Source organism: Theropithecus gelada, chromosome 15 (assembly GCF_003255815.1).
Source record: "Theropithecus gelada isolate Dixy chromosome 15, Tgel_1.0, whole genome shotgun sequence".
Taxonomy (NCBI): Eukaryota; Metazoa; Chordata; class Mammalia; order Primates; family Cercopithecidae; genus Theropithecus; species Theropithecus gelada.
This window is the reverse complement of record NC_037683.1, coordinates 109,533,291-109,546,716: the sequence shown is the minus strand read 5'-3', so window position 1 is coordinate 109,546,716 and position 13,426 is coordinate 109,533,291. Positions and strand designations below refer to the sequence as shown.

Below are 13,426 nucleotides of genomic sequence, written 5' to 3'. Positions count from 1 at the left end.
TATACACACACATATATACACATATATATGCATATATATACACACACATATATATGTATACATTATATATATACCTGCAATGAAATATTAATCAGCTTGAAAAAGGAATTAAAATCTGACACCTAATATAACATGGATAAACCCTGAAAATATGATGTAAGTGAATAAGCCAGTCAAAAAAGGCAAAAATACTGTACGATTCTACTTGTGTGAGATGTCTAGAGCAGGCAAATTTGTAGAGACCTAAATGTAAAACATAAACTACAAAAATTCTGGAAGATAGCACACAAAATTTGGATGATCTTGGTTTGATGATGGGTTTCAAATTCAAAACCAGAAGTATAATCCATGAAAAAAAAAATGATTGTGAACTTCATTAAAATTAAAAACTTCTGCTCTGTGAAAGACAGTGTTAAGAAAATAAAAAGATAAGCCACGAACTAGGAAAAAAATATTTGCAAAACACATATTTGATAAAGGACTTGTATCAAGTAAATGAAAAAGGATGAATTCATGATAGGAAAAAACAACAACAAACAAACAAAAAACAACCCTCCCTGGTCACCATTGAAGGTGTCGGGACACTAATTTATTAGTCTGAGCACTAATAAAGGAAGGAAGCTTTTATCCTGCTTTTCCTATATGAAGTGGTGAAAACCTGTCCTTATTGAAAAAGTTTAGGCCAGGCGTGGTGGCTCATGCCTGTAATTCAAGCACTTTGGGAGGCCGAGACGGGCGGATTACTTGAGGTCAGGAGTTCAAGACTAGCCTGGCCAACACGGTGAAACTCTGTCTTTACTAAATATACAAAAATTAGCTGGGCATGGTGGCAGGCATGGAATCTCAGCTACTTGGGAGGCTGAGGCAGGAGAATCACTTGAACCCAAGAGGTAGAGGTTGCAGTGAGCCAAGATCGCACCACTACACTCCAGCCTGGGTGACTGAGCAAGACTCCGTCTCAAAAAAGATATCAAACCCTTAAAATCATTAACAGTGAAATTGATCCATTTAATAGCATTCCAAGAAGGATAAGGTATTATGTGCCCCATAATCAAAAGACCCTGAAATAGGCCGGGCACAGTGGCTCAGACCTGTAATCCCAGCACTTTGGGAGGCCGAGGCGGATGGATCACGTGAGGTCAGGAGTTCAAGACTAGCCTGGCCAACATGGTGAAACCCCATCTCTACTAAAAGTACAAAACTTAGCCAGGCGTGTTGGCGCATGCCTGTAATCCCAGCTACTTGGGAGGCTGAGGCTAGAGAATCACTTGAACTCGGAAGGTGGAGGCTGCCGTGAGTCAAGGTAACGCCACTGCACTCCAACCTGGGTGACAGAGTGAGACTCCATCTCAAAAAAAAAAAACAGACCCTGAAATAAATGCAGATGCAAATTTCAAATGTATACAGCCCACACTTGAAAATGTCTGTCATTTATTCTTCCCTGCACCAAACCTGGTCTACACCAAGCCTGAGGAGATGTTCCTGCTCTTATAAAACGGAGACGAAACCAAAAGTCACACAAAATCATATTCATACCAACAGTCATACCTGGATAAATCAGACCTTCTCTACCTTAATGTCTACAGCTCTCATATTCTATGTTCAGGCTTGAATATAATAAAAAAAAAAAAAAGCTTTTTAACATTCCTAAAATCATTGGCCAATTAAACTCAAAACTCCACCTTACTTTCTTAAATTACTGAATATTATTGTCTTCCATATAGTAGCAGAACTATCAATGGCAAAATGAAACTTAGTCTTTGTAACATTGGCAGCACAGAGGTGAGGAACTAGCCATTATCCCGCACTCTACCTTAATTTACTTGTGCTTGATAATCCACTTATGTGGTTTCCAACGTAGAGGAGAGGCAGAGGAAACAGCTTCAATAAAAAAAAAGAATGAATATTTAGTTAGAACTCCAATAAGCATTTTCCTTCACATATAAAAATGGTGACAGATACTTCACCAGACAGGATATTCAAACAGACACTAAAAAAATGATTTTGGTGCGGCATGGTGGCTCACGCCTGTAATCCCAGCACTTTGGGAGGCCAAGGCAGGTGGATCACAAGGTCAGGAGTTTGAGACCAGCCTGACCAACATAGCGAAACCCCATCTCTACTAAAAATACAAAAATTAGCTGGGGGTGGTGGCACACGTCTGTAGTCCCAGCTACTCAGGAGGCTGAGGCAGGAGAATTGCTTGAACCCAGGAGGCAGAGGTTGCAGTGAGCCAAAATCGCGCCACTGCACTCCAGCTTGGGCAATAGAGCAAGACTTCATCTCAAAAAAAAAAAAAAGGCAAGGGGCTCCTCCTCACTAGTCATCAGGGAAATGCAAATTAAAGCCCATAAGATGTCACAACACACCCACCAGATTAATAAAATTTATTTATTGATGTATTTATTTATTTTTGAGACAGAGTTTTGCTCTTATTGTCCAGGCTGGAGTGCAATGGTGTGATCTTGGTTCACTGCAACCTCCACCTCCCAGGTTCAAGCAATTCTCCTGCCTCAGTCTCTTGAGTCTCCTGTAATCCCAAGCTGGGGTTACAGGCACCCACCACCATGCCCAGCTAATTTTTTGTATTTTTAGTAGAGATGGGGTTTTGCCATGGTAGCCAGGCTGGTCTTGAACTCCTGGTCTCAGGTGATCTGCCTGCCTCAGCCTCCCGAAGTGCTGGGATTACAGGTGTGAGCCACCTCACCCAACCCAGATTAGCAAAATGTAATATGACTCACATACCAAGAATATGAAGCAACAGGGACTTTCATGCACACTTGTCAGAAGGTGAACTGGTACAGCCACCAAGAAGAACTGTTCAACTTTACAGATTGAAGCTGAAGATATGCACGCCCCAGGGCCAGCAGTTCCACTCCCTGATAGACACATTCCTCATTCATAGGCACTGTTATGAACTGAATCTTGGTTTTCCCCACATTCACATGTTGAAGCCTCAATCCCCAATGTGACTGTATTTGGAGATGAGGTCTTAACCAAGGGAAGTCAGGTTACATGAGGGCATAGTGGGAGAGCCCTAGCCCAACAAGACTGGTGTCCCTATATGAAGAGAAAAGGCCAGGCACGGCGGCTCACACCTGTAATTGTAACACTCTGGGAGGCCGACAGAGGAAGACAGCTTAAGCCCAGGAGTTCAAGACCAGCCCTGGCAACATAGTGAGACCTTGTCTCTACAAAAAAAAATTTTTTTAATTAGCAAGGCATGGTAACAAATGCTTGTAGTCCCAGCTACTTGGGAGGCTGAGGCAGGAGGATCACTTGGGCCCACGAGTTTGAGGTTGCAGTGAGCTGTGGATATACCACCGCACTCCAGCCTGGGTGACAGAGCTAGACCCTGTCTCAAAATAATAATAAAAATGAAAATAAAAACAGAAAGAAAAAGAAGTGGAAGAGATACCAGGAGTGCACACACAGAGGAAAGACCATTGAGGGCACAGTGAGAAGGTGGCTGTCTGTAAGCCAGGAAGCAAAGCCTCACCGGAAGTCAACCCTGTCAGCACCTAGGTCCTGGACTTCCAGCCTCCAGAACTGCGAGGAGATCCATTTCTGTTGTTGAAGCCACCTGGCCAGGGGTATTCTGTTATGGCAGCCCCAGCTAACACATGGATGCCAGAGTCCAACTTTTAAGTATGTTCAGGGTGGTACTTTTTATTTTTCTAGCCCCCAAACTGGAAATATCCAAATTACCATGAATAATAGAACAGATAAGTAAATTGTGATATATTCATACAATGAAAATAAAAGAATACAGCCACACACAACACGGATGAATTTCACTATCATAATATTAAGTGAAAGAAGCCAGATACAAAAGAACATAGAGTTAGATCCCCTTTATCTCAAGTTCAAAAGCAGGTAAAACGAGACTATAGAATTTAGGGATGTGGCTGGGTGCGGTGACTCAAGCCTGTAATCCCAGCACTTTGGGAGGCTAATGTGGGCGGATCACCTGAGGTTGGGAGTTCGTGACCAGCCTGACCAACATGGAGAAACCCCGTCTCTACTACAAATACAAAATTAGTGGGGCGTGGTGGTGCATGCCTATAATCCCAGCTACTCAGGAGGCTGAGGCAGGAGAATCGCTTGAACCTGGGAGTTGGAGGTTGCAGTGAGCTGAGATTGCACTCCAACCTGGGCAACAAGAGCAAAACTCCGTCTCAAAAAAAAAGAATTTAGGAATGCATCCAGATTTAGAAAAACTACAAAGAAAGCAAGAAAATTATTGTTAGAAAAGTTAGGATAGTGGGTAAGGAAGACTTTGTGATCCCATTTCATGACCTAAGTAATGGTTTACAAGGGTAATTAGTCATTCAATTACAGATTCAAATAGGATGCCTTTTTCTCTATGTATAGATTTTACCATTTTAAAATGTTTTAAAATTATACTATAAGATAAAATAAGTCAGTAAGCCCAGTAATATTCTGGTTTTTCTCATGATGATTATTAGGTTGACAGCTTTCATATACTTCAACCTTTTATTTTTCTCTTTTTCTGGATGTCCCTGAATTTTTTTTTTTTTTTTTTTGAGATGGGGCCTTACTCTGTTGCCCAGGCTGGAGTGCAGTGGCATGACCTTGGCTCACTGCAACCTCTGCCTCCCAGGTTCAAGCGATTCTCCTGCCTCAGCCTCCTGAGTAGCTGGGACTACAGGTGTGCGCCACCATGCCCAGTTAATTTTTTTTAATTTTTATTAGAGACGGGGTTTCACCATGTTGGCCAAGCTGGTCTCAATCTCTTGACCTCGTGATCCGCCTGCCTCAGTCTCCCAAGTGCTGGGGTTACAGGCATGAGCCACCGCACCTGTTTTTTTTTTTTTTTTTTTTTTTTGAGACAACGTCTTACTATGTTCCCCACACTGACCTCCAACTCCTGGCCTCAGGCGATCCTCCTGCCTTGATCTCCCAAGTCGCTGGGATTATAGGCGTGAGCCACCACACTGGGCTCCCCTGGTTACTGATGCTGTAAGCATGTGCTTCTTTAGTCTGTCTGATAAATAATCCAGGGCTAGATGCTGGCATTTTTCCAAGCATTAGAGAAAGGCAGCAAACCAGCCACATGAGGTCCTCACCCTCAGGGAACTGACAGTCTGATTTAAACCTAAATGCTGTCATAATCCATTTAATACCACCTGTTGTATAGGACTGGTCTAAGAATTAAATGCCTGACCTAATGTCTGGAACCCAGCAACTGTTCAACAAACGTTAGTTCCATTCCACAGTCCAGGAAGGAATGGCAGATTTTCTGTTTCTAGTTCCAGGATGGAAAACACTGCGTATTTCTATGTGTATCAAACTGCATTCTTCATTCCACTCACAGCTTTTGTCAGGCCAGGATAAAATGAAAACTGAAAATAGAAATCAGTAAACGAGGGCCCAAATCCAGCCCAGCTCTTATTTATGTAAATAAAGTTTTATGGGAACACATGAATATCAACCCATTTCAATGTCATCAAGGGCTACTTTCATGGTACAGTGGCAGAGGTGAATAATTGCAAGAGATGGTCTGATCCTTTACCAAAAAGTTTGCCAATCCCTAATTTAGAGTTCTCTCACTTCAGAAGACACACAATATTCATTGATTTGATGTCAGTTGTTAAGCACATACTTTTACTACTATATGCATTACATAAATGGACAACTAAGCGATATACAATCTTTACTAAAAAGTTTCTTGACCAAGCACGGTGGCTCACACCTGTAATCCGAGCACTTTGGGAGGCCAAGGTGGGTGGATCACTTGAGGTCAGGAGTTTGAGACCAGCCTGACCAACATGGTGAAACCCCATCTCTACTAAAAATACACACACAAAAAAATTAGCTGGGCATGGTGGCAGGCACCTGTAATCCCACGTACTCAGGAGGCTGAGGCACAAGAATCACTTGAACCCAGGAGGCGGAGATTCCAGTGAGCCAAGATCGCACCATTGCACTCCAGCCTGGGCGACACAGCGAGAGTCCATCTTAAACAAAAAAAGAAGTTTATATCCAGTGCAGGCAGGAAGTACAGTGTGCATAGAAATGGACCTGTACTCTATAATCAATGTGTATTTTCACATCTTCTATCACAGTCACATATACTTTTCATTACATACCTTTACAGGAATTTTCTTATCAAAATCAGGGAAGTGAATTATTTTGTTTAGCTTGGACACATATAGTATCATTATGGTGGCTGCCATCTGAAGAAAAGAGAAAAGGGGAGAGAGAAACTTCAGCAAAATATCTGCAAAGATTGATTGAGGTGCAATGACCTCATCAGAAGAAAACACATTCATCAAAAAGAAATATAGCAAAATATTCATTTTCTAGGTTCCAGAAAAAAATAACTATTTCTTAGAATATTAAAATTGTTTTTCTTGCCACAATACAGATTCCATCAGAACTCTAGGCAAAAAACGTAATGTTGGGCAGGGCATGGTGGCTCACAGCTATAATCCCAGCACTTTGGGAGGCCAAGATGGGTGGATTACTTGAGGTCAGGAGTTCAAGACCAGCCTGGCAAACATGATGAAACCCTGTCTTTACTAAAAAACAAAAATTAGCTGGGCATGCTGGCAGACGCAGAATGGTTACTCAGCTACTCAGGAGGCTGAAGCAGGAGAATCGCTTGAACCTGAGAGGCCGAGGTTGCAGTGAGCCAAGATGACACCACTGTCTCAAAAAAAAAAAAAAAAAAAAAAGGTAATATCAGTTGGGTGCCATGGCTCATGCCTGTAATCCCAGCACTTTGGGAAGCCGAGGCAGGAAGATCACTTGAGCCTAGGAGTTCAAGACCAGCCTAAGCAACATGGTGAAAACCCATCTCTATAAAAAAATACAAAAAATTAGCCAGTCTTGGTGATCTGTGGTGACAGCTGTTCAGGATACTGAGGTGGGAGGATCACCTGAGCCTGGAAAGTCAAGGCTGCAGTGAGCCATGATCGTGCCACTGCACTCCAGCCTGGGAGACAGAGCAAGACTCTCTCTCTCAAAAAAAAAGTATAATATCCAATAGACTTACACATACACATACACATTATCTCAAGGGGCTCTAGGAATGGAACTGTGGGAGAGGGAGAAAGGGAATGGTCTCCCTGACAGTGACAAATGTGCAAAAGTGATCACAGTCAGTGAAGTGACACATTGATCCTGGACCATATTTCCCACATACTAAACATACGGTCACCTTCCCCCATAAAGGCATGGGAACATCCTTTTAAAAGAAACTCTACCCCTAGGCATATTTTTTAACAAGTCCATTATTTCCATAAGACGGAAGACCAACAAAGAGGGAAAAAAGTTTAAAGACAGATTTACTTTTCAATCCAGCTGGCATAGCAAAAATGTCTCATCACATCCTCCTAATCTGGAGTACCCTAGGTATATTGGAAATACTCCATATCATTATTATGAAATAAAAATTTAACATCATCTTTCATGCAAGTTGTAGAACTTACTCAATTATCTCCATATTAGGATGCAAAAATGTAAGACTCCTTCAACATGATTATAATCCTATACCTTGCTCCTGAGTTTACAAACTTAATACTTATCATATATTTATGTAATTAAGCCCACCCTGAATTATAACTGTACTTTGTATTTATGCCTCGCTTTATAATTTTTAAAGAAATACAATAACATTGGCCAGGCGCAGTGGCTCACGCCCATTTTTGGGCGTGAGGCCAAGGTGGGCAGATCGCTTGAGCCCAGAAGTTCAAGACCAGCCTGGGCATCATGGCGAAACCCTATCTCTACAAAAAATACACAAATTAGTCAGTGTGGTGGTGCATAACTGTAGTCCCAGCTACTTGAAAAGCTGAGGCAGGAGGATCACTTGAGCCCAGGAAGTGAAGGGTACAGTGAACCAAGATCACACCACTGCACTCCAGCCTGGGCAACAGAACCAGACACTGTCAACAAAAAAAAAAAAAAAGAAAAATAGAATAAAATAAAATAAATATACTTTTTTAAGTATATTTACTTAAATGTAATTCAGACTTTTAAAATTAGGTCTAACTGGCCTCTTACCTCAACAAATTGTAAATCAGAAAGGCTTTGGGTATAAGCCACTGGGTTAAAGAGTAATTAATTCATTTCACTTAGAGACTACAAAGGGCACCTTATCACTGATTTTTTTTTTTTTTTTTTTTTTTTTTTTTGAGACAGAGTCTTGCTTGTCACCCAGGCTGGAGTGAAGTGGTGCAATCTCGGCTCACTGCAACCTCTGCCTCCCGGTGAATGTTCAAGCAATTTCCGGCTATTTTTTTATTTTTATTTTTAGTAGAGACTGAGTTTTACCATGTTGTCCAGGCTGGTCTCAAACTATTGACTTCAAGTGATCCACCCACCTCGGCCTCTCAAAGTGCTAGGATTATAGGCATGAGCCACCGTGCCTGGCCTGATCTTTTTTTTTTTTTTTTTTTTTTGAGACGGAGTCTCGCTCTGTCCCCCAGGCTGGAGTGCAGTGGCGCGATCTCAGCTCACTGCAAGCTCCACCTCCCGGGTTCACGCCATTCTCCTGCCTCAGCCTCCCAAGTAGCTGGGACTACAGGCGCCGCCACCACGCCTGGCTAGTTTTTTGTATTTTTTAGTAGAGACAGGGTTTCACAGTGTTAGCCAGGATGGTCTCGATCTCCTGACCTTGTGATCCGCCTGTCTCGGCCTCCCAAAGTGCTGGGATTACAGGCTTGAGCCACCGCGCCCGGCTTTTTTTTTTTTTTAAACGTATTTTTTCTAATATTTTTACACTGAAATATAAAGATACTTTTTTTACTCTAAGAAAATTCTTGTTATAATTGCTTCTCCCTAAAATGATGTTGCAAAAAGGTATTGATTAGCAAGACATTTAATCAGAATAATGTTTATTTGGCCAGGCGCAGTGGCTCATGCCTGTAATCCTAGCACTTTGGGAGGCCGAGGTGGGTGGATCACGAGGTCAGGAGTTCGAGATCATCATGGACAACATGGTAAACCCTGTTTCTATTAAAGATACAAAAAATTAGCTGGGCATGGTGGTGCGCACCTGTAATCCCAGCTACTTGGGAGGCTGGGGCAGGAGAATCGCTTGAACCCGGGAGGCAGTTACAGTGAGTTGAGATCGCGCCATTGCACTCCAGCCTGGGTGACAGGGTGAGACTCAGTCTCAAAAAAAAAAAAAAAAAGAAGAATGTTTACCCAGATTCACAATTAAAAATTTAGTTAACAGATACTATTTTCATACTGTTAACCTTTTCCCTCTATGAATTAAATCAAAATCAAAACAAACAAAAAACATTGTTGTCTGTTACTATTTATTTATCTGGAAATCGCCAGTATATAACCACAAGAATAAACAAGTCACAAATTAACATAAATGGGAAATTTCAGAAACTGCCAAATGGGCATAGTTTGAAAGCTTATCCTTGTACTTCAGAGCAAAAATCACAAACTTCAGGAAGCAAACTGCAAACATGGTTTGTTTAGCACATAGGGAGTTTTGTAAAAATTCGAATCTATTGCCAACATGTACAAGTTTGAAGACTTTATGTAAAAACTCAAACTCTCAGCCGAGCGCAGTGGCTCACACCTGTAATCCCAGCATTTTGGGAGGCCAAGGCGGGCGGATCGCCTGAGTCAGGAGTTCGAGACCAGCCTGACCAACATGGCAAAAACCCATCTCTACTGAAAATACAAAAATAGCTGGCCGTGGTGGCAGCTGCCTGTAATCCCAGCTACTTGGGAGGCTGAGCTGGAAGAATTTCTTGAACCTGGGAGGCAGAGGTCACGGTGAGTCGACATAGTGCCATTGCACTCCAACCTGGGCGACAAGAGCAAAACTCCGTCTCAAAAAAAAAAAAAAAAAATTCAAACTCTCTTTTTCTTGAAAACCTTCTGATGCTAATAATAAGGGCAGCATGGTAGGTCCCATCTCCCAACCCTTTTCCTATCAGGCACAATGGCTTAAACTGAGTATCAAGCTGACACTTTAAGTGGGACAAGTATTCTCTCCCACCCAGTCCTCAATCAACTCATGTGTTACCCGCCAGGCCTTGGAGGCTCTGAGTCTCGTAGCCCCCTGCTTTACAGTAATTAAATTCAGTTAAGGAACTTAAAATAAGAAGCTGTTTTTCCCATAAATACAATTGTTCTTAAATTGTAGACTGAAATAAAGTGTCAATATGTCCTGTTGTCTCACCAGGAGTACCATGACCCTCTGGTCCTCTGCCAGCTGAATAAATTTGCAACCACAGCTTTAAACAAAAGGACTTAAAATGTCATTATGAACACTGATGACAAAATAAGAGGTTAATTCTATTTTTTTTCACTCACCTGTCCAATTCCAAGGAAAATTGGTGATGGGAAACTACAAAGAAGAACAACAAATCAGTTGAGCAAATATAAAAATCTGAATATAGTACATAATAAATAATGACAAGTTATTAAAAAGTCTGAGAAAATGAAAATGGATCAAATGGTTCACTTTTCATTTGATTCTTTTTTTTTTTTTTCTTTTTAAGACAGTGTCTTGCTCTGTTGCCCAGGCTGGAATGCAGTGGTGTAAACATGGCTCATTGGAGTCTCAACCTTCTGGGCTCAGAAGATGCTCCCACCTCAGCTTCCTGTCACCCAGGCTGGAGTGCAGTGGTGTGGTGGCTCAAGCCATCCTTCCACCTCCGCCTCCCTAGTAGCTGGGACCACAGAGGCATGCCACCACACCCAGCTAAACATTACATATATACATATATATATAATATATATATATTATGCTCCATCTCTCTCTCTCTATATATATATATATATCAGTGTGTGTGTGTGTGTGTGTATATATATATATAGAGAGAGAGAGAGAGAGAGATGGAGTCTCACTCTGTCACCCAAGCTGGAGTGCAGTGGCACGATCTCAGCTCACTGTGACCTCCGCCTCCCGGGTTCAAGCGATTCTCCTGCCTCAGCTTCCCGAGTAGCTGGGACTACAGGCATGCACTACCACGCCCAGTTAATTTTCGTAATTTTTAGTAGAAACAGAGTTTCACCATGTTGGCCAGGCTGGTCTCAAACTCTTGACCTCAAATGATCTGCCCGCCTTGGCCTCCCAAAGGGCTGGGATTATAGGCAGGAGCCACCGTGCCCAGCTAAACATGATATATTTTTAATTTACTTCAAAATACTCTGGGGGGCGATGGTGGAGTGAGTGGGAGAGGGATACTAATGCAGCAAGGTTGTGGACACTGGTTAAGGGCTACATAGTGATTCATTATATTAGTTTTAAAGGATAATATGCCCAGGAACAAATCTAATCAAAGATTTGCAAGAAAGGCATCTGTATAAAAAAGTATACACCAATATTCTCAAAATTAAAGATCTAAATAAAGGTCATGGGTTGGAAACTCGATATTGTAGTGAGGTCCATTATCCCCGAACTTATTTATAGAATCAGTGCAATCTCAGCAGAAATATCAGCAGATATTTTGTGGAAACTGACAATCTGATCCTAAAGCTGAATGAAAAGAAAAGCAAAGAGCACAAACATATCACCCAAGACAATCCTGAAGATAAATGAAGTCAGAGGAATGACTCTAATGAATGTCAGGATTCATTTTCAAATTACAATAAATGAGACTGTGTGGTATTTACACAAAGATAAACCAATGGGACAATGGAAAAGAACACAGGTCAAGACAGGGACACGCATGTACAGACACCTGATTTATGACAATTTATGACATAGATGACGCAGCAGAGCAGTGGGGAAAAGACGATCTTTTAGCAAACGGCACTGGGTGATTTGCATGCAGACTCCTGACCCCTACCTCACATCATATTTAACAAGGCAGGACCGCACCTGCACTGGCTCAACCCTTCACTGGCTCCCAGTCATTTCTCAGGCTACTCACAAAGCTGGAATACCCCACAAAACTCAGCCCTCCATCTGTATGTCAGAAGGGAAACTCACCTATCTCAGACAGGCTAAGAAGAGAATAAAGAACAAACCTACCTTATCAGAGAAAACAGAATGAATGGCTGGACAGTACCACCATGCAAATAAAATTAATTCTAGTCAGTGCTGGGTCATGCCACCCATATACTCCCTTCCACATGGAAGCAACCATTCCACAGCTGGGTCCTCTGCTGCAGAAAGCTGCCTGATAGTAGCATGTCCACTCCCTGAGCATGGCCTGCATTTTAACTGTTGGTCTCTGCAGGAGTATAACAGCTACACCCCTGCCCCAATTCAGGACAGCTCTACAGAGCCAGTACCACTCAAGAGCCCCTGGGATGAGGCCTTTGCTGTGACTGCCTCAAAGCCCGACTTCTCCCTCTGCCTGATTCTGCTTCCTAGCATCACTTCCCAACATACTTCCTACGCCTCTGAGAATACAACCAGTAACATGAAGCAAAATCACAAGGCAACAATATAAACAAACAGTAAAACAACAACAAAAAGGGTCACCTGGCTGGGAGAGGTGGCTCATGCCTATAATCTCAACACTTTGGGAGGCCGAGGCAAGATCACCTGAGGTGATCAGTTTGAGACCAGCCTCGTCAACATGGTGAAACCCTATCTCTACTAAAAAACAAAAAACTAGCCAGGCGTGGTGGCGGGCACCTGTAGTCCCAACTACTCGGAAGGTTGAAGCATGAGAATCACTTGAACCCAGGAGGCAGAGGTTGCAGTGAGCCGAGATCGTGCCACTGCCCTCCAGCCTGGGTGACAGAGTGAGACTCTGTCTCCAAAAAAATAAATAAACTGAAAAAATAAACAAACAGTAAAACAACAACAAAAAGGCTCATCGAAGATAAGTCAAAGAGCCCAGCCTAGAAGAACATTTAAGGCATGGAAGAGAAGGAAGTCTTGCTAATTGCTTCAGGCCATAGAACATCTCAGAAAAAATAAAACCAATAAAACAAAAGCTCAACGTTGAATTGATATGACAGTCAAAGGAGATTAAAAGAAAGCACTGGAGACCTAAGGAAACCAACTAAGACCAAACAACCTAACTGCCACATAAGGAAATACGTTTAAAACAACCAGGAGCTACAAGGCGACTGCTGCAAATGCAGTTACCAACACCTGAGGCGATCGTAGTGCACGCAGATGAAAACAATCCTAAAAGATAAATCGATCTGGGAGACAGAAAATCCCCACCATACAGGGCTAGTTACTAGGCCTGGAGTTTAGAAGACTAGATTCCATAACTTTATATTGAATTCTATTCTATCATTTAAGTTGAACCACCTTACTGAGTTATTAAACTACTCAATAGGCCAGATGCGGTGGCTCACGCCCGTAATCCCAGCACTTTGGGAGGCCAAGGCGGGTGGATCACCTGAGGTCAGGGGTTTGAGACCAGCCTGGACAACATGGTGAAACCCCATCTCTACCAAAAAATACAAAAATTAGCCAGATGCGGTGGCTCACACCTGTAATCCCAGTTACTCGGGA

The 13,426-nt window shown here is 42.3% G+C and overlaps 1 protein-coding gene across 3 annotated transcripts in view; it reads right to left on the bottom strand.

Annotated features, from left to right (window-relative positions):
• Positions 1–13,426, bottom strand: part of SLC35D2 (solute carrier family 35 member D2) — a 75,052-nt gene that overhangs the window by 50,524 nt on the left and 11,102 nt on the right. For all 3 annotated transcript variants that reach the window (XR_003116031.1, XM_025360705.1, XM_025360706.1), the window contains exons 2-4: positions 10,312–10,345; positions 6,114–6,200; positions 1,814–1,881 (exon numbers count right to left, since the gene is read on the bottom strand). Coding sequence is in view for 2 of the 3 variants with exons in the window: in XM_025360705.1 (XP_025216490.1) it covers positions 1,814–1,881; positions 6,114–6,200; positions 10,312–10,345 (189 nt within the window). In the remaining variant the exon portion in view is untranslated. The remainder of the gene's footprint in view (positions 1–1,813; positions 1,882–6,113; positions 6,201–10,311; positions 10,346–13,426) is intronic.